This window comes from Oncorhynchus masou, chromosome 12 (genome assembly GCF_036934945.1).
Source record: "Oncorhynchus masou masou isolate Uvic2021 chromosome 12, UVic_Omas_1.1, whole genome shotgun sequence".
NCBI classification, from domain to species: domain Eukaryota; kingdom Metazoa; phylum Chordata; class Actinopteri; order Salmoniformes; family Salmonidae; genus Oncorhynchus; species Oncorhynchus masou.
In genome coordinates, this window is record NC_088223.1 from 17,698,399 (window position 1) to 17,725,547 (window position 27,149).

Below are 27,149 nucleotides of genomic sequence, written 5' to 3' on the forward strand. Positions count from 1 at the left end.
CAATATAGACAAAAACAAATACCAATGAAATACCCATAAATATCTTTTCATGTTTATTTTTTCCCATTAAAAACACTCTTACATACCTGTCTAGGTTGGAACTGTTGCTGTTAAAATACAATAAATCATTGAATTCTTAACTGGAATAAACAGATTGATCACATCACACAAATAAAAGCACACACACAGGCTTTTTGATTGTGCAACCCTAAGTAACAGTACAGATAAAACATTCAGGCCTACTGTACATCTTACTGTAGAAATGATTGTTGATAGAAAGTCTTGGTTGGAACTGTTGCTGTTTTAATACATATTTTTTTAAATTCTGAACTGGAATAAACTGATTGATCACACCACACAGATGTAGACCAGAAAACACACACATACACACAGTCCTAATGAGAGGTGTGTGGCTGGTTGAAATATACAACAAGCATGTATGTGGTGCCAAACTGGATCAGAACAGGAGACTGCTTCCTGCTGCAGATGAGCAACCCAGAACTGTCCGTGTTTGCCTCAAAAAGCATCTTGCTTCAATCAGTATTCCAGTTCAGAATAAAAATTATTACTTGTATTTTAACAGCAACAGTTCCAACCAAGACTTGTTTTTACTAATAATTTCTACAGTAAAATGTACAGTAGGCCTGATCATTTTTCATCTTCATCTGTACTGTTACTTAGGGTTGCACTATCAGTAGCTAGTTAGCTTGCTTTGGCTAACGTTAGATATTAGCTGTGTATCGTTACAAGGCCAGGGGATTGTTTGAGTTTCACTTTCACATCTACTACTATGAGAGATAATACTCCCTTATTTCTGCATATTATCACCTGTTATAAAATGACAACAATGTCTTCTAGTTGAGTTACTTTCGAAGCAGTTTCCTGAAGCATTATGCCCTGTTCTGAAAGAACTCCCTGGGTTTATCGTCATGTTGTGTCTGGATGTTTGGTCAGGACATGTCGTTTTATTAATTTGTTCGTTTGAGACTCATTACTAAGCACTTCCCCACACAAAACACATTGTGGGCGCTCCTCGTTATTTCTCAAAGTTTGTATGAAAGAGACAAAAAGTAATCACTGTATTTGCGTTTCATGACGATTGAGCTCAGTCAGAACTTGTGGCTAACATGAGTCCATTTCATGATGGCGAGTGGGAATAACAAGGCAATGCCTTTTAACGACAGCGCTGCAGCATGTGGGTCGTGGAGTGATCATCAACAAAACTTCAGAAAAAAGATACGGTAAACCGCGAAGCACACCGGCATCTCCCTTTACCTTTACCACTCGCGCAGCAGCCAAACTGAGCAGAGAGCGCACTGAACCGAGAGCGCAGTTGCACTTGGTCAAATCAATTCCAGTAATTAATGAAATAATTATACATTTACGTCGCGACCCATGACCCACCATTAACAATTAATGACAAAGTGAAAACATGTTTTTTTAATCTTTTCAAATGTATTGAAAATAATTTACACAAGTACTCACATCCCTCAGTCAATACATGTTAGAATTGGTAAGTCACTAAGAGCTTTGTACACCTCGATTGTACAATATTCGCAAGTTATTATTTAAAAAAATCTTCAAGCTCTGTCAAATCATTACTAGATAGCCATTTGCAGGTCTTTCCATAGATTTTCAAGCCAATTTAAGTTTAAACTGTAACCAGGCCACTTAGGAACATACAATGTTATCTTGGTAAGTAACTCCAGTGTATATGCGGCCTTCTGTTGTCGGTTATTGTCCTGTTGAATTTGTCTCCCTGTGTCTGTTGGAAAGCTGACAGAACCAGACTGAACCAGGTTTTCCTCAAGGATTCTGCCTGTGCTTAGTTCTATTCTGTTTTTTTTTTTACCTAAAAAACGCCCTAGTCCTTCCCGAAGACAAGTATACCCATAACATGATGCAGCCTCCACTGAGTGGTACTCAGTGTTGTGTTGTATTCAGGACATAAAGTTATGCAGTTTTACTTTAGTGCCTTATTGCAAACAGAATGCATGTTTTGGAATATTTTCAATTCTGTAAAGGCTTCCTTCGTTTTACTCTGTCATTTAGGTTAGTATTGTGGAGTAACTACAATGTTGTTGATCATCCTCAGTTTTCTCTTATCACAGCCATTAAACTCTGTAACTGTTTAATAGTCACGATTCGCCTCTGTGAAATCCCTGAGCGGTTTCCTTCCTCTCTGTCAACTAAGTTTGGAAGGATGCCTCTATCTTTGTAGTGACTGGGTCTATTGATACCCAAAGTGTAATTAATAACTTAATCATGCTCAAAGGGATATTCAAGGTTCCCTTGTTTGAGAAGCATTGGAAAACCTCCCTGGGGTTTGTGGTTGAATATGTGTTTGAAATTCACTGCTCAGCTGAGGGACCTTACAGGTAATTACAGGTATGTGTGGGGTACAGAGATGAGGAAGCCATTAAAAAACCATGTTAAACACTATTATTGCACACAGAGTGAGTCCATGTAACTTGTGACTTGTTAAGTATATTTTTACTAAGGAACGTATTTAGACTTCCCATAACAAAGGGGTTAAATACTTACTGACTCAATTGACATTTCAGCTTTTCAGTTTTTATTAATTTGTAAAAATGTCTAAAACATAACACACATTATGAAAAGATAAATGACACATTATCATATTATGAGACCCAAACTGAATCAGAAGAACAGGGCCGGAAGTGGATCCCCCATTGCTCAATGGCCGATCAGATAAGGAGCAGATAAACTGCCTCAATGACAGCTCTCAGCAGCTCTGCTTAGAGTTGTTCAAGCCAACGACAGCAAACCTTCCAACTCCAGTTTTTATTATGTGGCTTTAACATTATAAATAGGGTTAAGTGCCTTTCTCAAGGGCACATTGACACATTTTTCACTTTGTAGGCTCAGGTATTCAAACCACTGACCTTCTAGGTTACTGGCCCAATGCTCTAACCGCTAGGCTACCTGCTGCCTTTACAAGGGGAAGGTGTGTTCATAAACCTTATCATACCTAATCCTAGTCACACATGTTTTCATGTCTAGAATAGACAGCCCAGTCAGACAGTACTCAACGAATACCTGATGACTCAGAGTAGACTAAACAATAAAGTATTTGGCCGGGACGGTGTGTTGGGGGTTGGGATTTAGAGAGGGACGGGTGTTGGGGATTGGGAGAGAGAGGGATGGGGTGTTGGGGATTGAGGGTTGGGAGTCAGAGGGATGGGGTGTTGGAGGTTGAGGGTTGGGAGTCAGAGGGATGGGGTGTTGGAGGTTGAGGGTTGGGAGAGAGAGGGATGGGGGTTGGGAGTTAGAGAGGGATGGAGTGTTGGGGGTTGGGAGTTAGAGAGGGATGGAGTGTTGGGGGTTGGGTGTCAGAGAGGGAAGGAGTGTTGGGGGTTGGGAGTCAGAGAGAGATGGGGTGTTGGGGGTTGGGAGTCAGAGAGGGAAGGGGTGTTGGGGGTTGGGAGTCAGAGAGGGAAGGGGGTTGGCGGTTGGGAGTCAGAGGGGTTGGGAGTCAGCGATGGGGGCGAGGCAGCAGGAGCTGGGAAGAGGGAAAAGTGATGAATGACGATGGAGAGAACACGGTCTGTTAGGAAGTGGGTGCTCCTCATAGAAATTGCCCTTTGGCACAGATCTAAGATCAGCTTACCCTCCCCAAAACCTACCCTCACATATATTGACCTCTAAACATCTAAACTGACCCTTCTAGGGAGACAGAAGATTTGGAGTGGGGGTGGGGAGATAGAAAGATTGGGGGTGGGGCGCCAGAAGAATTAGGGTGGGGGTGAGGAAATATGGGGATGGTGAGCCAGAAGAATTGGGGTGGGCAATCCAGGTGTGTAGTGTCTGCCAGCCTACATTTTTGTGGTCTCCGCGGTCTGTCTGCGTGACAGAGGACTGAAGCCAAGGTGTGTCTCAGAGACTGACAGACCGACAGAGAGGGAATCTCTTACTCACACTGAACACAACACACCTGTGGTAGTATGCAGGACTGGGAATGTTGACAGGTTGATGTTTTTTTATTTGATCATTTGGTATATGTAAACAAATACTAGACTTAGATATTGATAATCTAAAAATTTTAAAATATAATAAAATATGAATGCATAGATTTATTCCAGAATTTAGAAAGGTTAACACTGAATCCATGAGATCAAAAGTAATACATTCATTTTCCTATAAGTGCTGCCTTTAACATACTGTACAATGGATAAAAGCTTTATCAGATGGGAGATGATTGACAGCCTTACCCTGTGATTCTGACGGAGTGTGTGTTGTGTTTGCGGTAGTGTGGTGGTTTGGTGAAGCTGACGTCTGTGTGTTTGTAGATTCCACTCTTATAGACGAAGAAGTCCTCATGGACCTCCAGGATGGCTGCAGGATACACAGGGGGAAAAACACTATCAATGGACTGGATACACAAGGATAAAAACACATTATCAATGGACTGGATACACAAGGATAAAAACACATTATCAATGGACTGGATACACAAGGATAAAAACACATTATCAATGGACTGGATACACAAGGATAAAAACACATCATCAATGGACTGGATACACAAGGATAAAAACACATTATCAATGGACTGGATACACAAGGATAAAAACACATTATCAATGGACTGGATACACAAGGATAAAAACACATCATCAATGGACTGGATACACAAGGATAAAAACACATTATCAATGGACTGGATACACAAGGATAAAAACACATTATCGATGGACTGGCTACACAAGAAGAAAAACACATCATCAATGGACTGGATACACAAGGATAAAAACACATTATCAATGGACTGGATACACAAGGATAAAAACACATTATCAATGGACTGGATACACAAGGATAAAAACACATTATCAATGGACTGGATACACAAGGATAAAAACACATTATCAATGGACTGGATACACAAGGATAAAAACACATTATCAATGGACTGGATACACAAGGATAAAAACACATTATCAATGGACTGGATACACAAGGATAAAAACACATTATCAATGGACTGGATACACAAGGATAAAAACACATTATCAATGGACTGGATACACAAGGATAAAAACACATTATCAATGGACTGGATACACAAGGATAAAAACACATCATCAATGGACTGGATACACAAGGATAAAAACACATTATCAATGGACTGGATACACAAGGATAAAAACACATTATCGATGGACTGGCTACACAAGAAGAAAAACACATCATCAATGGACTGGACACACAAGGATAAAAACACATTATCGATGGACTGGACACACAAGGATAAAAACACATTATCGATGGACTGGATACACAAGGATAAAAACACATTATCAATGGACTGGATACACAAGGATAAAAACACATCATCAATGGACTGGACACACAAGGATAAAAACACATCATCGATGGACTGGACACACAAGGATAAAAACACATTATCGATGGACTGGATACACAAGGATAAAAACACATTATCGATGGACTGGATACACAAGGATAAAAACACATTATCAATGGACTGGATACACAAGGATAAAAACACATTATCGATGGACTGGATACACAAGGATAAAAACACATTATCGATGGACTGGATACACAAGAAGAAAAACACATTATCAATGGACTGGATACACAAGGATAAAAACACATTATCAATGGACTGGCTACACAAGAAGAAAAACAGATTATAGATTAATTTGACACACAGATACACACACTTTTTACAGGCAAACCAAACCAATCTATAGCTTTGCAGGTGGTTATAAAAGCACCAACCAAAGGCAGTGTCATGACTCAATATTGTTGAAAAACATAGATAGAATCAACTTGACCATTAATCCTAGTCAGGTAGGGCCTAATTCAGACTTGAGATAAGGAGACTCAACATGTACTTAAGTAAAACATGTTAAGTCTACTTATATCAAGTCTGAATAGGGCCCATAAAGCATAGCTGTAGTTTGAAGGTAACCAATTTAGACTCCAACTTTGTACATCAGGCATATAGTCTCTATGCTTGACTGACAGCAAAGACAGTTCAGCCATATATGTTTCTTCTTGCACTAAACTGATATTAATACACCACTAGGAAAAAACAAACTCAAAAGCTAATTCAATTTCCTAATTTCTTTACTTTTCCCGAGCACGGTTTCCCATTTCCCCCTGAGAAGAACACATCCAAAAAATCAGAGTGCAGCTGTGGTGTTGGGCCACTTTGAACCGGTGCATTATAAACTCTGAACTCCCTGTGACTTTCTCATTAGTAACCCACCTGGGATAAACAATCTGGAACGCTCACTGAGTCATTTCCACATTTGGAAGGACTACCTGTTCTTACTGGGCTACCGTTCTCTTTGTCTCCTACGGACAAACAAGGACACACACTGCTCTTTGGCAAAGGTAACGACAGATATTCAAGGGAGGAGAAAAGAGGAAAACGTGACAAAAGGCCAATGTTTTAGTCCTGCTGTTTGGAACAATACAACAAGGCTGGCACAGGCTCACAGACTATCTCTGCACAACCACACGTACACACACACAACTATATTTTTTATTTGATTTAACCTTTATTTATAAAGGTTTTCCTCATTGAGATGAAACAAAACAACTTACATACACAATATTGAACAAAACTATAAACACACATACAGTACAACAATTACATATTACGTAAAGAAACACAAATGTCATAACTAAAAACAGCTGTCCTAAAGACAATTATACTGTTCTATGATATTTACATCAACCAAGTGTAAAAAAATCCACCAATGTGACTAGTTCATACAATTTAAAATGTTCAGGAGAGAATTCCAGGACCACGGCGCTAACTAAAACTATTTCTGCCATGACCTGTTCTAATTCTTGATACTGTTAAAAGCAAATGAGAATTGGACCGTAAATTATATTTATTTACTGACCTGATTAAAAAAGAACAGAGATAAAATGGAATTTTACCCAATATGGCCTTATAAATCAGTGTATACCAGTGTTTAAGCCTATGCAAGGTCAATGACGACCAGCCAATGGTGCTGTAGAGATCACAACCTGAGGGCCACATGATATACTGAATCAAGTGCTCTCGGTGGTGGTTGAGGCCTGCATATATATAACATCACTAAAATCTAAAGCCGCCAGTAATGTACATCGTACCAGCTCCTTCCTGGCCTCCAGAGAACAACAAGCCTTATGCCGATAGTAAAAACCTATTCTCAGCTTGAGCTCTCCATATGAACAGTGAAGCTCAGTTTGTCATCCACCCACACTCCCAAATATTTGTACACTTTGACTTGCGCTATAGTATGTCCATCCAATATAGCAATGAAGAGATTAGTAACATGCCTGGCATTTGAAAATACCATGCATTTTGTTTTACCTGAATTCAGAACCAGCATCAAATGATACAGATTTCTGTTGTATGTTGTGATATGATCTTGGGCATTTTCAAAATATAAAGATAAACTGCTACCACTTGAATAAAGAACAGCATCATCTGCATAAAAATGAACATCCGCTGTTTTAATATGATCCCCAATGTTGTTGATATACAAAATGAACAGTGGGCCCAAAATAAAACCTTGCAGAACACCTGAGCACAACTCTATAGACTCAGATTTACAACCATCTGCTATTACACATTGTGTACGATTTGAAAGGTAATTTATAAACCAATCTAGAGCATGACCAACAATTCCACAACATTTTAACCTTTGCACTAACACAGCATCGTCCACGATGTCAAATGCCTTCGACACATCAATAAAGACAGACGCACAATGTAACTTCTTGTCAAGCACCCAGTGGATGTCATTTAAAACCTTCAATGTTGCTGAAACAGTGCTGTGGCCAGACCTAAAACCTGATTGCATTCCATTTAAGATGTTGTTTCTTGGAGGTAGGCCTTCAGCTGCCTACTAACAAAGGACTCCAGTACCTTAGACAGTACAGACAATTTTGATATGGGTCGATAGTTGTCAAGTAGCGAAGGATCTCCACCTTCCAGGAGAGGCAGTACAAAAGCAGATTTCCATAACTTCAGGGAGCTCCTTAACATCAAGTGTGAGGTTAAAAAAAACATTGAGAAGGACTTCCAGGTGGCGCAGTGGTTAAGGGTGCTGTACTGCAGTGCCAGCTGTGCCACCAGAGACTCTAGGTTCGCGCCCAGGCTCTGTCGTAACCAGCTGCGACCGGGAGGTCCGTGGGGCAATGCACAATTGGCCTAACGTCGTCCGGGTTAGGGAGGGTTTTGCCGGTAGGGAAATCCTTGTCTCATCGCGCACCAGCGACTCCTGTGGTTGGCCTGGCACAGTGCGCGCTAACCAAGGTTGCCAGGTGCACAGCTGGCTTCCGGGTTTGATGTCGCTGTGTTAACTCCAGTACCTTAGACAGTACAGACAACTCCAGTTGGTTGTGTATCGGAGGATGACTTTCAACCTTCGTCTCTCCCGAGCCCGTACGGGAGGTCTCGATCATCAGGATTTCCTTTATCAATTTCTTTCAGGGCTTTTATACCTTTAACCTTTTCAAATAAACTGCCTGCATCGAGAAACCTCACCAGAGGTGATGGTCGGATTCGTTTATCGTCAAAGGAATGAGCCTTACACCGAGGCCTGTACTTTGGAAGTGGAGGGATCGATTTTGGAGGTGGAGGGGCGGTGTGTCACAGCATCATCGGACTGAGCTTGTTGTCATTGCAGACAATCTCAACGCTGTGCGTTACAGGGAAGACATCCTCCTCCCTCATGTGGTACTCTTTCTGCAGGCTCATCCTGACATGACATGCCACCAACCATACTGCTCGTTGTGTGCGTGATTTCCTGCAAGACAGGAATATCAGTGTTCTGCCATGGCCAGCGAAGAGCCCAGATCTCAATCCCATTGAGCACATCAAGGACCTGTTGGATCGGAGTCTGAGGACTAGGGCCATTCCCCCCAGAAATGTCTGGGAACTTGCAGGTGCTATGGTGGAAGAGTGGGGTAACATCTCACAGCAAGAACTGGCAAATCTGGTGCAGTCCATGAGGAGGAGATGAAAATCGTTTAGAAGACAACGTGAAGCCCGTGATTAGAAGACAACGTGAAGCCCGTGTTTAGGAGACAACGCGAAGCCTGTGTTTAGAAGACAACGTGAAGCCTGTGTTTAGGAGACAACGCGAAGCCTGTGTTTAGAAGACAACTAGAGAGGCCCGTGTTTAGAAGACATCTAGAGAGGCCCATGTTTAGAAGACAACGTGAAGACCGTGTTATGAAGACAACGTGAAGACCGTGTTATGAAGACAACGTGAAGCCCGTGTTTAGAAGACAACGTGAAGCCTGTGTTTAGAAGACAACTAGAGAGGCCCATGTTTAGAAGACAACGTGACACCCATTTTTAGAAGATAACGCAACACCCATGTATAGAAGACAACGTGAAGCCTGTGTTATGAAGACAACGTGAAGCCCGTGTTTAGAAGACAACGTGAAGCCTGTGTTTAGAAGACAACGTGAAGCCGTGTTTAGAAGACAACGTGAAGCCTTTGTTTAGAAGACAACGTGAAGCCTGTGTTTAGAAGACAACTAGAGAGGACCATGTTTAGAAGACAATGTGAAGCCCGTGTTTAGAAGACAACGTGAAGCCCGTGTTTAGAAGACAACGTGAAGCCCGTGTTTAGAAGACAACGTGAAGCCTGTGTTTAGAAGACAACGTGAAGCCTGTGTTTAGAAGACAATGTGAAGCCGTGTTTAGAAGACAACGTGAAGCCTGTGTTTAGAAGACAATGTGAAGCCTGTGTTTAGAAGACAACGTGAAGCCTGTGTTTAGAAGACAATGTGAAGCCTGTGTTTAGAAGACAACGTGAAGCCTGTGTTTAGAAGACAACGTGAAGCCTGTGTTTAGAAGACAACGTGAAGCCTGTGTTTAGAAGACAACGTGAAGCCTGTGTTTAGAAGACAACGTGAAGCCCGTGTTTAGAATGGCATTGCATTCTAGAAAGGGAGAGGTAGTTCAGATTTATTTTGTTTTTTAATATTATCCCTTACATAAGAGCAGATACTTGCTGATACTTGCTGACGTTAACCATTCATTAACCTTTCCTTTCTTTATCCAGGTGTTTTCCAGGTGACACATTTAAAAAAATATATATATTTTACCCCGTTTTTTACCCCGTTTTCTCCCCAATTTCGTGGTATCCAATTGTTTTTAGTAGCTACTATCTTGTCTAATCGCTACAACTCCCGTACGGGGTCGGGTGATACGAAGGTTGAAAGTCTCCGATACACAACCCAACCAAGCCGCACTGCTTCTTAACACAGCTCGCATCCAACCCGGAAGTTAGCCGCACCAATGTTTTGGAGGAAACACCGTGCACCTGGCAACCGTGGTTAGCGCGCACTGCGCCCGGCCCGCAACAGGAGTCGGTGGTGCGCAGTGAGACAAGGATATCTCTACCGGCCAACCCCTCCCTAACCCGGACGACGCTAAGCCAAGCCCCATGGACCTCCCGGTCGCGGCCGTTTACGACAGAGCCTGTCGTAAAGTCCTCAACTGGCAGCTACATTAAATACTACCCTCAAAACACCAGTCAAAGTCAACAGTAAAGAGGTGACTCCGGGATGTTGGCCTTTGCTAGTTGAACTACATGTAGTTCACTACTCCCCAACACTGACCACAGCGCAATACTAAATATAATACATTTAATATATCATACTATATATAATATTATAACCTGGGTGGTTTGAGACCTGAATGCTGACTGGCTGACACCTGTGGTATATGGTGGCAGTGTAGCTTAGTGGTTAGAGCGTTGGACTAGTAACCGAAAGGTTGCAAGATCGAATCCCCGAGCTGACAAGGTACAAATCTGTCATTCTGCCCCTGAACAGGCAGTTAACCCACTGTTCCTAGGCCGTCATTGAAAATAAGAATTTGTTCTTAACTGACTTGCCTAGTTAAATAAAGGTAAAAAATAATAATATCAGACTGTATGACAAAACATTGCTTTGTACTGTGCTAATTAAGTTGGTAGACAATTTGTAATAGCAATAAGGCACCTCTGGGTTTGTGGTATATGGCCAATATGCCAAGGTGTAGGGCTGTGCATAAGAACAGCCATGAGCTGTGGTTTAATGACCATACGTCCTCTGGCTTAATTAAATTCCACTATATTATAAAAACAAACACCTTCTGAATTCATTCCTAAAACCAAGAGATTCCTCTGAATGCTACAGCAAACACACATGGTTCCAGTAGCTCATTCTTTTATAGCTGCTAATGGCAATAACACACACACACACACACACACACACACACACACACACACCTTCTAAATCATCCTACCTTGCACTGGGCCGTTATCCATAATCTCCTTCATGATCTCCTTCTCCTGTGAAGAAACAAAATGTATAGAACTGTGATTAGATGAAAGGAAAGAGATGGACAGAACTGTGATTAGATGAAAGGAAAGAGATGGACAGAACTGTGATTAGATGAAAGGAAAGAGATGGACAGAACTGTGATTAGATGAAAGGAAAGAGATGGACAGAACTGTGATTAGATGAAAGGAAAGAGATGGACAGAACTGTGATTAGATGAAAGGAAAGAGATGGACAGAACTGTGATTAGATGAAAGGAAAGAGATGGACAGAACTGTGATTAGATGAAAGGAAAAAGATGGACACAACTGTGATTAGATGAATGGAAAGAGATGGACAGATATGTAATTAAATAAAAGGACAGAGAAAGTGGAGGGGATAGCAACATAAATTGTTTGACCATGTAGAACAGCTCCACATCTCTAGATGCATGGCTTGGTGACTTGAGAGGTCTGTACAACCCTGTGTGGATGAACCAGTGAGAGCTGGTCAAACTTTTAGCTTTTTGCCATTCTCAGTGCAGGTGGTCCATAAAGCCCTGAAATCCTTAGATCAGAGAAAGCCTGCAGGTCCTGATCTTTTGGATCCCTGCTTTTTAAATCTGGCAGCTGATTTCATACCTGAACCACTTACTTCTCTGTTCAATCTAACCCTGGAATGTAATGAAATTCCAAAGATCTGGAAATCAGCATTTGTCCTGCCACTTTTAAAAGGGGGAGATCCAACTATTTTAAATAATTATAGGCCAATCTCAAAACTGTCACCCCTGGTGAAAATACTTGAAACCCTTGTAAGTGAACAGCTAAAATAGTTTTTATTTACTAACTCTATTTTATCAATGTACCAATCGGGCTTCAGGAAGAAACATAGTACAATTACAGCAGACATGAAGGTTGTAAATGATATCACTGAAGCCATTGACAGAAGACAGCACTGTGTCTCACTTTTTATTGATCTCTAAGGCTTTTGATACAGTTGATCATGCTGTACTAAGGCAGAGATCGTTGAGTGTAGGTGTTTCGGAGCATGCAGTTCCCTGGTTTGCTAACTATCTGTCTGATAGAACTCAGTGCACTCAATTTGATGGGCTTATGTCTGTTAAATTGTATGTCTTGAATGGTGTGCCCCAAGGCTCTGTACTTGGTCCTCTCTTATTCACTATTTATATAAATGATTTAGACAAAAATGTCCAAAATGCAAAACTTCATTTTTATGCTGATGATACTGTTATTTACTGTTGTGCTTTGTCTCTTACAAAAGCTTTCCAGAAAATGCAAACTGCTATTTATACTATTCAACATACCTTGTGTCAATTGAAGCTTATCCTCAATACTGACAAAACTAAACTAATGGTGTTTTCTAATGCAAGAAATAGACCTCTGAACCGTTCACCCATTACTACCTGTCAGGGCAAGGGGATTGAGGTTGTAACCTCATAAATATCTTGGAATTTTAATTGATGATGGCCTTGAAGCTGAAATTTGGATTTTATTTTAGGAATAAGGCCTGTTTGTCTTTTGAAGCCAGAAGGAGGCTAGTATCAGCTACATTTATGCCTTTACTAGACTATGGGGATATTTTATATATGAATGCTTCCGCTCAGTGTTGGAGATCAATTGACACTCTTTACCATGGCACTTTGAGATTTATTTTAAACTGCAAAACCCTTACGCACCACTGCACTAGGGGTTGGCTGGCCTTCTCTCATCACTCGTAGGCTCAGTCACTGGTATACTTTTATTTACAAAACCATTTTGGTTTACTACCTTTTTATTTGTACATTTCTATTGTTCAGAAATGTGGTGGGTCGTCTCTTCATTCACTGGACTTTATCCTGCTAACTGTTCCAAATGTCCAAACTGAATTTGGTAAAAGGGCTTTCATGTACTCTGCGCCATCGTCTTGGAACGCCTTACAAAATACTTTTAGACTGGAGGAACCTGTCCCGATTTTAAATCACTGATGAAGGATTTTGAGGCTGATTCCCTAACCTGTCAATGTTTTTAAATTTGCTGTTTTATACTCTTGTATATTCAATGGTTTTTACTAGATTACTTGTAGTTTTTCATGTTGTCTGTCTGTAATTTATTTGTAATGACTTGGTACCTATCTTGGCCAGGGCGTTCTTGAAAAAGAGGTTGTAATCTCATTGAGCCCTTCCTGGTTAAATAAAGAACTAAAAAAGAGGAAGATAAACATGCTGTAATGATTTCCAACATTAAGCATAATTTAGAATGCTTGATAAGAGGTAATAAAGCCTACGCTGTAACTCGGTTGGTATACTTTGATTAGGATATAAAACAAGTGGATGCATGTGGATTCTGTTACTGCTCATGGCCTCTGGAAATGGTTAGGCGGAGTCCCAAATGGCCCCCTAAATAGGGCACTAGTTTGACTAAGGCTCTGGTCAAAAGTAGTGTACTTTGTAGAGAATAGGGTGCCATTGGGAACACCACCTTAATGTAATAGCTACAGGCTTTCCAGTTGATCTACTGTAGCTTACTTCAGAGAAGGAGTTATAACATTCTCTACTGCTACCCCTTCTTGTGTCTTAGATCAGGGTTTCCCAAACTCGGTCCTGGGACCCCCCCTGGGTACATGTTTTGTTTCTTCCCAAGCTCTAGACAGCTGATTCAAATAATCAAAACTTGATGACGAGTTGGTCATTTGAATCAGTAGTGTAGTGCTAGGACAAAAACCAACACATGCACCCGGGGGGGTTTGAAAAGTTTGAAAAACCCTAGCTGTGTTCAAATAATCATACTAACTGTACTATTTGTGATGTGAATTGAGTATATAGTATGCTTATTGGTCATAGTATGGATATAGTTAGTATACCAAAAGTTCCCGGGTAACGTACTAAATTCGTCAAAATTCGATGTATACAAGCAGTGGACAATATTCCCGTGCTTTTAGGGCACATAATGCAATTCTTCCGAAAATGGGCGTGGCTTCATAACTTTTCAGATTTGATGAAAATTGCGGAAAATATGCAGCCAAAGTCCGACGAGAGCGGATACAAATTCATTGCTTTAACTAATTATGACAAATGTTAAGAAAATGTTGAAAAATGTAATAAAGTAATGCCTTTTCAAATAAGTTGCACGTTATGTTGGCTAAAGGTTTGTTAGCTACGCTATCCTTACAAACCGCATAGCATTACAGCAGTATGTACCAGTATGTTAGCTAGTTACTTCACGTTAGTTGGCTACTAATATATTGAACTTGCCAGGCACTATTTTTTTCAGTCTCCTGAGGGGGAATAGGCTGTCTGTGCAAAGCTGTCATCAAGGCAAAGGGTGCCTACTTTGACAAATCTCAAATCTAAAATATATTTAGATTTGTTTAACACTTTTTTGGTTACTACATGATTCCATAGGTGTTATTTCACGGTGTTGATCTCTTCACTATTATTCTACAATGTAGAAAATAGTCCAAATGCAGAAAAACTTTTGACTGGGACTGTATGTCAGGCTGGGATTCACCATGTCAAAAGGTCTTTCCCCAGGTGCACGAACAATGAGGATATTTACTGCGACTTGGATGAGAACATATGGCCAAATGCTCAAGACCGGTTTGATGCAAATTAGTGCCGGCTAAACGTTATGTTTCTTTCATTTCTTTCGTTTACATTGTGAAAGATGTCTTCAGTTATCACACCTTTGATCACACATAGGATAGAAATTATGGACATTTTATGATCAGTACATTTTAAATGGGGGTAGTGCAAGTGTATTGCCTAATGTGAAAACAGTGTAATGTACTGTAATTGTCAGTACTGTAGCATACTACATTTTAAAAAATGTATCTAAAAAGTTTTGCTATTGGATTGACTGACTGGTTGTTAAAATTAGTAAATTGAGAGCACATCATTATGTTGGGTTTTGGTGATTAAATCAATGTACTCATTATATTTCACAGCAAAGTTATATTTTGGATCAATGATTGTGTGGTGAAAAATGTCTACAAACAAAATTAATGCACAATGAAAGGTTTTGAATGTAAGACTGGCTGCGTTACAATTGTTACCAGTTTGGAGTTTTGTACTAAGAGTTTTTAAAATTCACCACCTACTTGGGAAAATAGTACCAAAGTGATAAAAAAAACAGTATGTGTGTGTGTATGTGTGTGTGTGTGTACATACGTTTGATGAGAGCCTGTAGGGAGGTGTAGACTGGTAGATGTCATTGTGGTAGGTGTGTGTGCTGGGGCAACGTGCAGTAGCCTGTCTCTTTCCACGGCCCACAGAGCGACTCTGCATCATACAGCGGCCCACCTCTGCTGGTGTCTGCTGGGGAGCAGAGAACGGGTAGCACTCCTCTGTCACCACACTGACAGAAAGACAGAAAGATAGAGAGAGAGATGGAGAGGAGAGAGAGATGGAGAGTAGAGAGAGAGAGAGAGAGAGAGAGAGAGAGAGAGAGAGAGCGAGAGAGTGAAAAGAGAATCATCAATTTACAGTTAAAGAACCAAAAATTCACTCTTCATTTGATCATTTAAAAAGCTCCTAATATTGTGCCTGGTGTTGCAGTAAAATATGTCCTACCCTATGCGCCTCATGTACCACCAGGCTCCGTCGATACGGCCTCCAGCACAGCCCCCTTGGTTGCGTGTATCACAGGAAATTAGGTTCTGCGGCGACAGTTGAGGGGTCATGTGACCCATCGACTGGATGGAGATTCGATCAGATGCCACCGCTGAGCGAGGGAAAGAGAGATGGAGGGAAAGAGAGATTGAGGGAAAGAGAGATGGAGGGAAAGAGAGATGGAGGGAAAGAGAGATGGAGGGAAAGAGACATGGAGAGACGGTGCAAAAGAGAGAGAGTGAACTTCTGGGAAATGTTCTAAGAGATGTTAAAGAACTGATAAAGGGACGTTCTGGTACGTAAATGATAAGGGGACGTTCTGGTACTTAAATAATAAGGGGACGTTCTGGTTCTTAAATAATAAGGGGACGTTCTGGTACTTAAATAATAAGGGGACGTTCTGGTACTTAAATAATAAGGGGCGTTCTGGTACTTAAATAATAAGGGGACGTTCTGGTACTTAAATAATAAGGGGACGTTCTGGTACTTAAATAATAAGGGGACGTTCTGGTACTTAAATAATAAGGGGACGTTCTGGTACTTAAATAATAAGGGGACGTTCTGGTACTTAAATAATAAGGGGACGTTCTGGTACTTAAATAATAAGGGGACGTTCTGGTACTTAAATAATAAGGGGACATTCTGTCATGTAAATAATAAGGGGACGTTCTGGTACTTAAATAATAAGGGGACGTTCTGGTACTTAAATAATAAGGGGACGTTCTGGTACTTAAATAATAAGGGGACGTTCTGGTACTTAAATAATAAGGGGACGTTCTGTCATGTAAATGATAAGGGGACGTTCTGGTACTTAAATAATAAGGGGACGTTCTGGTACTTAAATAATAAGGGGACGTTCTGGTACTTAAATAATAAGGGGACGTTCTGGTACTTAAATAATAAGGGGACGTTCTGGTATGTAAATAATAAGGGGACGTTCTGGTACTTAAATAATAAGGGGACGTTCTGGTAGTTAAATAATAAGGGGACGTTCTGGTACTTAAATAATAAGGGGACGTTCTGGTACTTAAATAATAAGGGGACGTTCTGGTACTTAAATAATAAGGGGACGTTCTGGTACTTAAATAATAAGGGGACGTTTTGGTACTTAAATAATAAGGGGACGTTCTGGTACTTAAATAATAAGGGGACGTTCTGGTACGTAAATAATAAGGGGACGTTCTGGTACGTAAATAATAAGGGGACGTTCTGGTATGTAAATGATTAGGGACGTTCTGGTATGTAAATGATTAGGGGACGTTCTGGTATGTAAATAATAAGGGGACGTTCTGGTATGTAAATAATAAGGGGACGTTCTGGTATGTAAATAATAAGGGGACGTTCTGGTATGTAAATGATTAGGGACGTTCTGGTATGTAAATGATTAGGGGACGTTCTGGTACTTAAATAATAAGGGGACGTTCTGGTACTTAAATATTAAGGGGACGTTCTGGTACTTAAATAATAAGGGGACATTTTGGTACTTAAATAATAAGGGGACGTTCTGGTACTTAAATAATAAGGGGACGTTCTGGTACGTAAATAATAAGGGGACGTTCTGGTATGTAAATAATAAGGGGACGTTCTGGTATGTAAATGATTAGGGACGTTCTGGTATGTAAATGATTAGGGGACGTTCTGGTATGTAAATAATAAGGGGACGTTCTGGTATGTAAATAATAAGGGGACGTTCTGGTATGTAAATAATAAGGGGACGTTCTGGTATGTAAATGATTAGGGACGTTCTGGTATGTAAATGATTAGGGGACGTTCTGGTATGTAAATAATAAGGGGACGTTCTGGTATGTAAATGATTAGGGACGTTCTGGTATGTAAATGATTAGGGACGTTCTGGTATGTAAATGATTAGGGACGTTCTGGTATGTAAATGATTAGGGGACGTTCTGGTATGTAAATAATAAGGGGACGTTCTGGTATGTAAATAATAAGGGGACGTTCTGGTATGTAAATGATTAGGGACGTTCTGGTATGTAAATGATTAGGGGACGTTCTGGTATGTAAATAATAAGGGGACGTTCTGGTATGTAAATAATAAGGGGACGTTCTGGTATGTAAATGATTAGGGACGTTCTGGTATGTAAATGATAAGGGGACGTTCTGGTACTTAAATATTAAGGGGACGTTCTGGTAGTTAAATAATAAGGGGGCGTTCTGGTACTTAAATAATAAGGGGACGTTCTGTCATGTAAATAATAAGGGGACGTTCTGGTACTTAAATAATAAGGGGACGTTCTGGTACTTAAATAATAAGGGGACGTTCTGGTATGTAAATAATAAGGGGACGTTCTGGTAGTTAAATAATAAGGGGACGTTCTGGTAGTTAAATAATAAGGGGACGTTCTGGTAGTTAAATAATAAGGGGACGTTCTGGTAGTTAAATAATAAGGGGACGTTCTGGCATGTAAATAATAAGGGGACGTTCTGGTACTTAAATAATAAGGGGACGTTCTGGTACTTAAATAATAAGGGGACGTTCTGGTACTTAAATAACAAGGGGACGTTCTGTCATGTAAATAATAAGGGGACGTTCTGTATTGTAAATAATAAGGGGAGGTTCTGGTACTTAAATGTTATTTTTAAAGCATTTTTCAATTTTCCCAATATTTGCAATATTGCGATTTAAAAAAATATCTTTTTAATGAAAATGAATTTTAACAAAATGCCAGTACTTTATAAAAATACCTGTATTTTACCAGTATTCTGCCAGTATTTTACTACCATGTAGTGTCTCACCTGCAGTGGAGAAGGCCCAGGAGGCAGCGCAGTTGCCCTGGTCCAGAGGTTCGTGGATCTTTCCAGGCCACTTCTCTGCTGCGTTGAAGTACTGAGGCAGACGGTCATTCTGAGGGTCCATATTCAGCTGAGCAGGGGGATAGAGAGCAGGAGGAAAACAGGTACAGAAAACTACTGTACAATTTCAATCCTGTTTTAATGTACTTGACCACCTTGATATTTTATTTGGAAGTAAAATACAATTTCTTATTACTCCCAAAAACATACAGTAGGTGTTCCAATGGCCAGACAACAATATGAGACTGACAAACCAACAGCAAGAGGAGACTGACAAACCAACAGCAAGAGGAGACTGACAAACCAACAGCAAGAGGAGACTGACAAACCAACAGCAAGAGGAGACTGACAAACCAACAGCAAGAGGAGACTGACAAACCAACAGCAAGAGGAGACTGACAAACCAACAGCAAGAGGAGACTGACAAACCAACAGCAAGAGGAGACTGACAAACCAACAGCAAGAGGAGACTGACAAACCAACAGCAAGAGGAGACTGACAAACCAACAGCAAGAGGAGACTGACAAACCAACAGCAAGAGGAGACTGACAAACCAACAGCAAGAGGAGACTGACAAACCAACAGCAAGAGGAGACTGACAAACCAACAGCAAGAGGAGACTGACAAACCAACAGCAAGAGGAGACTGACAAACCAACAGCAAGAGGAGACTGACAAACCAACAACAAGTTCTTAATGATACTTTTGTACGAAACGTGCAACGTTGATTATTTATCCACAATAGAACATTCATGAATGTAATAGAGTGAGATGGCCTAATCAGAGTGTCTGTTAAGTTATTCTATTATAGAGGACTTACTCACAGACAAGTCGTACCATTTGGCCTAATGAGTTAGAATGGAAACAGAAACTTTGATCTGTCTCCAGAACATAGAACTGATTGAACTGACTGAGGGAAGCTCCACTAACAGACAGCCTCAGTGTAACAAAGACCATAGAACTGATTGAACTGACTGATGGAAGCTACACTAACAGACAGCCTCAGTGTAACAAAGACCATAGAACTGACTGAACTGACTGAGGGAAGCTACACTAACAGACAGCCTCAGTGTAACAAAGACCATAGAACTGATTGAACTGACTGAGGGAAGCTACACTAACAGACAGCCTCAGTGTAACAAAGACCATAGAACTGATTGAACAGACTGAGGGAAGCTACACTAACAGACAGCTTCAGTGTAACAAAGACCATAGAACTGATTGAACTGACTGAGGGAAGCTACACTAACAGACAGCCTCAGTGTAACAAAGACCATAGAACTGATTGAACTGACTGAGGGAAGCTACACTAACAGACAGCCTCAGTGTAACAAAGACCATAGAACTGATTGAACTGACTGAGGGAAGCTACACTAACAGACAGTCTCAGTGTAACAAAGACCATAGAACTGATTGAACTGACTGAGGGAAGCTCCACTAACAGACAGCTTCAGTGTAACAAAGACCATAGAACTGATTGAACTGACTGAGGGAAGCTACACTAACAGACAGCCTCAGTGTAGCAAAGACCATAGAACTGACTGAGGGAAGCTACACTAACAGACAGCTTCAGTGTAACAAAGACCATAGAACTGATTGAACTGACTGATGGAAGCTACACTAACAGACAGCCTCAGTGTAACAAAGACCATAGAACTGATTGAACTGACTGAGGGAAGCTACACTAACAGACAGCCTCAGTGTAGCAAAGACCATAGAACGGACTGAGGGAAGCTACACTAACAGACAGCCTCAGTGTAACAAAGACCATAGAACTGACTGAGGGAAGCTACACTAACAGACAGCCTCAGTGTAGCAAAGACCATAGAACTGACTGAGGGAAGCTACACTAACAGACAGCCTCAGTGTAACAAAGACCATAGAACTGATTGAACTGACTGAGGGAAGCTACACTAACAGACAGCCTCAGTGTAACAAAGACCATAGAACTGATTGAACTGACTGAGGGAAGCTACACTAACAGACAGCCTCAGTGTAACAAAGACCATAGAACTGATTGAACTGACTGAGGGAAGCTACACTAACAGACAGTTTCAGTGTAACAAAGACCATAGAACTGATTGAACTGACTGAGGGAAGCTACACTAACAGACAGCCTCAGTGTAACAAAGACCATAGAACTGATTGAACTGACTGAGGGAAGCTACACTAACAGACAGTTTCAGTGTAACAAAGACCATAGAACTGATTGAACTGACTGATGGAAGCTACACTAACAGACAGCTTCAGTGTAACAAAGACCATAGAACTGATTGAACTGACTGAGGGAAGCTACACTAACAGACAGTTTCAGTGTAACAAAGACCATAGAACTGATTGAACTGACTGATGGAAGCTACACTAACAGACAGCCTCAGTGTAACAAAGACCATAGAACTGATTGAACTGACTGATGGAAGCTACACTAACAGACAGTTTCAGTGTAACAAAGACCATAGAACTGATTGAACTGACTGATGAAAGCTCCACTAACAGACAGCCTCAGTGTAGCAAAGACCATAGAACTGACTGAGGGAAGCTACACTAACAGACAGCCTCAGTGTAACAAAGACCATAGAACTGATTGAACTGACTGAGGGAAGCTACACTAACAGACAGCTTCAGTGTAACAAAGACCATAGAACTGATTGAACTGACTGAGGGAAGCTACACTAACAGACAGCTTCAGTGTAACAAAGACCATAGAACTGATTGAACTGACTGAGGGAAGCTACACTAACAGACAGCTTCAGTGTAACAAAGACCATAGAACTGATTGAACTGACTGAGGGAAGCTACACTAACAGACAGCTTCAGTGTAACAAAGACCATAGAACTGATTGAACTGACTGAGGGAAGCTACACTAACAGACAGCCTCAGTGTAACAAAGACCATAGAACTGACTGAACTGACTGAGGGAAGCTACACTAACAGACAGCCTCAGTGTAACAAAGACCATAGAACTGATTGAACTGACTGAGGGAAGCTACACTAACAGACAGCTTCAGTGTAACAAAGACCATAGAACTGATTGAACTGACTGAGGGAAGCTACACTAACAGACAGCTTCAGTGTAACAAAGACCATAGAACTGATTGAACTGACTGAGGGAAGCTACACTAACAGACAGCTTCAGTGTAACAAAGACCATAGAACTGATTGAACTGACTGAGGGAAGCTACACTAACAGACAGCTTCAGTGTAACAAAGACCATAGAACTGATTGAACTGACTGAGGGAAGCTACACTAACAGACAGCTTCAGTGTAACAAAGACCATAGAACTGATTGAACTGACTGATGGAAGCTACACTAACAGACAGCCTCAGTGTAACAAAGACCATAGAACTGATTGAACTGACTGAGGGAAGCTACACTAACAGACAGCCTCAGTGTAACAAAGACCATAGAACTGATTGAACTGACTGAGGGAAGCTACACTAACAGACAGCCTCAGTGTAACAAAGACCATAGAACTGATTGAACTGACTGAGGGAAGCTACACTAACAGACAGCCTCAGTGTAACAAAGACCATAGAACTGATTGAACTGACTGAGGGAAGCTACACTAACAGACAGCCTCAGTGTAACAAAGACCATAGAACTGATTGAACTGACTGAGGGAAGCTACACTAACAGACAGTTTCAGTGTAACAAAGACCATAGAACTGATTGAACTGACTGAGGGAAGCTACACTAACAGACAGCCTCAGTGTAACAAAGACCATAGAACTGATTGAACTGACTGAGGGAAGCTACACTAACAGACAGTTTCAGTGTAACAAAGACCATAGAACTGATTGAACTGACTGATGGAAGCTACACTAACAGACAGCTTCAGTGTAACAAAGACCATAGAACTGATTGAACTGACTGAGGGAAGCTACACTAACAGACAGTTTCAGTGTAACAAAGACCATAGAACTGATTGAACTGACTGATGGAAGCTACACTAACAGACAGCCTCAGTGTAACAAAGACCATAGAACTGATTGAACTGACTGAGGGAAGCTACACTAACAGACAGTTTCAGTGTAACAAAGACCATAGAACTGATTGAACTGACTGATGGAAGCTACACTAACAGACAGCTTCAGTGTAACAAAGACCATAGAACTGACTGAGGGAAGCTACACTAACAGACAGTTTCAGTGTAACAAAGACCATAGAACTGATTGAACTGACTGATGGAAGCTACACTAACAGACAGTTTCAGTGTAACAAAGACCATAGAACTGATTGAACTGACTGATGGAAGCTCCACTAACAGACAGCCTCAGTGTAGCAAAGACCATAGAACTGACTGAGGGAAGCTACACTAACAGACAGCCTCAGTGTAACAAAGACCATAGAACTGATTGAACTGACTGAGGGAAGCTACACTAACAGACAGCCTCAGTGTAACAAAGACCATAGAACTGATTGAACTGACTGAGGGAAGCTACACTAACAGACAGCTTCAGTGTAACAAAGACCATAGAACTGATTGAACTGACTGAGGGAAGCTACACTAACAGACAGCTTCAGTGTAACAAAGACCATAGAACTGATTGAACTGACTGAGGGAAGCTACACTAACAGACAGCTTCAGTGTAACAAAGACCATAGAACTGATTGAACTGACTGAGGGAAGCTACACTAACAGACAGCTTCAGTGTAACAAAGACCATAGAACTGATTGAACTGACTGAGGGAAGCTACACTAACAGACAGCCTCAGTGTAACAAAGACCATAGAACTGACTGAACTGACTGAGGGAAGCTACACTAACAGACAGCCTCAGTGTAACAAAGACCATAGAACTGATTGAACTGAATGAGGGAAGCTACACTAACAGACAGCTTCAGTGTAACAAAGACCATAGAACTGATTGAACTGACTGAGGGAAGCTACACTAACAGACAGCTTCAGTGTAACAAAGACCATAGAACTGATTGAACTGACTGAGGGAAGCTACACTAACAGACAGCTTCAGTGTAACAAAGACCATAGAACTGATTGAACTGACTGAGGGAAGCTACACTAACAGACAGCCTCAGTGTAACAAAGACCATAGAACTGATTGAACTGACTGAGGGAAGCTACACTAACAGACAGCCTCAGTGTAACAAAGACCATAGAACTGATTGAACTGACTGAGGGAAGCTACACTAACAGACAGCTTCAGTGTAACAAAGACCATAGAACTGATTGAACTGACTGATGGAAGCTACACTAACAGACAGTTTCAGTGTAACAAAGACCATAGAACTGATTGAACTGACTGATGGAAGCTCCACTAACAGACAGCCTCAGTGTAGCAAAGACCATAGAACTGACTGAGGGAAACTACACTAACAGACAGCCTCAGTGTAACAAAGACCATAGAACTGATTGAACTGACTGAGGGAAGCTACACTAACAGACAGCCTCAGTGTAACAAAGACCATAGAACTGATTGAACTGACTGAGGGAAGCTACACTAACAGACAGCTTCAGTGTAACAAAGACCATAGAACTGATTGAACTGACTGAGGGAAGCTACACTAACAGACAGCTTCAGTGTAACAAAGACCATAGAACTGATTGAACTGACTGAGGGAAGCTACACTAACAGACAGCTTCAGTGTAACAAAGACCATAGAACTGATTGAACTGACTGAGGGAAGCTACACTAACAGACAGCTTCAGTGTAACAAAGACCATAGAACTGATTGAACTGACTGAGGGAAGCTACACTAACAGACAGCCTCAGTGTAACAAAGACCATAGAACTGACTGAACTGACTGAGGGAAGCTACACTAACAGACAGCCTCAGTGTAACAAAGACCATAGAACTGATTGAACTGACTGAGGGAAGCTACACTAACAGACAGCTTCAGTGTAACAAAGACCATAGAACTGATTGAACTGACTGAGGGAAGCTACACTAACAGACAGCTTCAGTGTAACAAAGACCATAGAACTGATTGAACTGACTGAGGGAAGCTACACTAACAGACAGCTTCAGTGTAACAAAGACCATAGAACTGATTGAACTGACTGAGGGAAGCTACACTAACAGACAGCTTCAGTGTAACAAAGACCATAGAACTGATTGAACTGACTGAGGGAAGCTACACTAACAGACAGCTTCAGTGTAACAAAGACCATAGAACTGATTGAACTGACTGAGGGAAGCTACACTAACAGACAGCTTCAGTGTAACAAAGACCATAGAACTGACTGAGGGAAGCTACACTAACAGACAGCTTCAGTGTAACAAAGACCATAGAACTGACTGAGGGAAGCTACACTAACAGACAGCTTCAGTGTAACAAAGACATTGAAAGCGGGGAAGGAAAAATATCTGCTCTCACTGGAAATAATATGCAACTATGTGATTAATCTAAACGCCTAATATGGACTCATTGGAGAACTCCAGAACCCTCCAACTCCAGAATTAAATCACTATGATAATACCTCAGACAAATACCTGGTATAGCAAGCTTATCATAATGCTTATCACATTAAGTCATGAAGGGGAATTTCTATGCTGCCTCACATATTCCTCACCAGTCTAAGAGGTTCTGCTGTATGTGTCATGAGTCATCTAACTAAAACTACTTTTCACCAGAGCACTACAGTGTATAGGGAATATGGTGTAATTTGGGACGTAGACAGGCCAGGTCTGGAGGTGGGAGGCATGCTTAACACTGCCGTTGTGTAGCATTAGCATGTAACTCTATCTTTGTTTAGACAGAGCACAGCGGCTGATACGTCCTCCTCACATTCCTCCCCGCTAATATCTATGTGTGTGTGTGGCTCCAACCCCCCAGGATTTAGGAGTGGAGTGGGAGTGAGTTAGGAAGTTAGGAGTGGGCCTATCCATTACCCAGTATGACTGTTAGACGTGTGGGGACTGAGCTGGGAGACAGACAACAGACAGAGAGATCTATGAATAAGCTCTCCTGCTTAGATCTGGCTCCTGGTACAGGTAGGGGCATGTTGGGCTGGGGGAGTGGGGGATTGGAGAGAAGCAATTTGAAGGGAGGAGGAGTTAAGTCTGGAGGATGTAGGGGGAGAGGTGGGGATGGAGCTGGGAAGGGTAGGGGGGATTGAGGAAGGCCAGTCAGTTGTGTTGTCTGAAATGGAGATGGCTCCACCCCATCTTCCCCTCTCTTCCACACCATCCACCCCATCCTTCCCTCCAACCCTATCCTATCCCCTCCACTCCACTCCCCCTTCACCTCTATCCTCTATCCTCTACCCCATCCTCTACCCCTATCCTATCCCCCATCCTCTCTCTCCTAAACCTGTCTCTGATTGGCTCTTACATAATCTGTCTGGTTAGATGTAAACAAAGCTAAAGATGGCACATAGCAGAGAGTAGGCTTCCAAGATCCAGACAGACAAAGAATTATCAACAGACCAATAACAGGCTTCACCTGGTAGCCATAGCTGGTAATGACACAGGCCAGGCCAGCAGAATCTTTACATAAAATGTTATGTCATGGGTCCCTCTTGATGCACACACAATTTAAAAAAGCAGACTGGACTGTTCCTCACTCTCAAGGCTGTGTCAGCATATCTGCATCCCATGTATGGGCCCCGGTAAAAGTAGTGCATTATATAGGGAATAGTGTGCCATTCGAGATGTATTCCATGGATCACCCAGCCCAACCCTTTCCCTACCCAGTAGACAGGTGTTCTCACCTGCATCTCGTTCATGCTCATGATGGTCCTGGAGGGCCTCTGTGTCCCCAGGCGATACCTCAGGCCCTCGTCCAGAGACATGCCATAGAACTGGCTGTAGTTTGCTGCCCGCCAGCTAGGGACGCAGAGGAGAGGAAAATCCAAACAGTGAGTGTGAGAAACGTGTGTGTGTGTGTGTGTGTGTGTGTGTGTGTGTGTGTGTGTGTGTGTGTGTGTGTGTGTGTGTGCATTAAGGCAGCCACACAGTTTACGTCAACGGCGCCAACGGAATGTTGCAGTGTCCTTTTACATATTACGTACAAGAAGCCCCATGAAATTGGGAACGCAACGTGTAGTTCCTTGCGCAGACTTGAGAGGCAGTATTGAGGAAGTGGTGAACGGGTCAGCTGTTTGTTCCCCTGCACCCTCCCGAAATTGCTAATGACCCATCTGCAACCACCCGGCTATATGTGATAAAGTGGAAATCTGAGGCCCACACCCACACTAACCAGCTAATATAGAAAATGCACTGTTGTCTACAGTCAGACAGCAGAACGATTTTTTGAGAGGCTGTTTGTTAGTCAACTTGTCTATAATTAGATACATGCAGCTTCTCTTCTGTCATTATACAGTATCCTGCCCTAGAAGACCGAAATAAATCCTTGCTCACTAGAGTAATGTAATAAATTGATAAAATGAATGCTTCAATCTAGTTGACATCGGCAAAGTTTTCTCTGTCATCTCTGCTTCTTTCAGGGAGCAA

At 41.5% G+C, this 27,149-nt stretch overlaps 1 protein-coding gene across 3 annotated transcripts in view; it reads right to left on the reverse strand.

The window, feature by feature from the left end:
* The window catches only part of LOC135549626 (tubulointerstitial nephritis antigen-like), a 71,388-nt gene that overhangs the window by 10,818 nt on the left and 33,421 nt on the right, over positions 1-27,149 (reverse strand). For all 3 annotated transcript variants that reach the window (XM_064979760.1, XM_064979759.1, XM_064979758.1), the window contains 6 exons: positions 26,408-26,522; positions 18,677-18,803; positions 15,884-16,034; positions 15,482-15,668; positions 11,303-11,348; positions 4,233-4,356 (listed from right to left, as the gene is read on the reverse strand). In XM_064979760.1, coding sequence (XP_064835832.1) covers positions 4,233-4,356; positions 11,303-11,348; positions 15,482-15,668; positions 15,884-16,034; positions 18,677-18,803; positions 26,408-26,522 — 750 coding nt within the window. The remainder of the gene's footprint in view (positions 1-4,232; positions 4,357-11,302; positions 11,349-15,481; positions 15,669-15,883; positions 16,035-18,676; positions 18,804-26,407; positions 26,523-27,149) is intronic.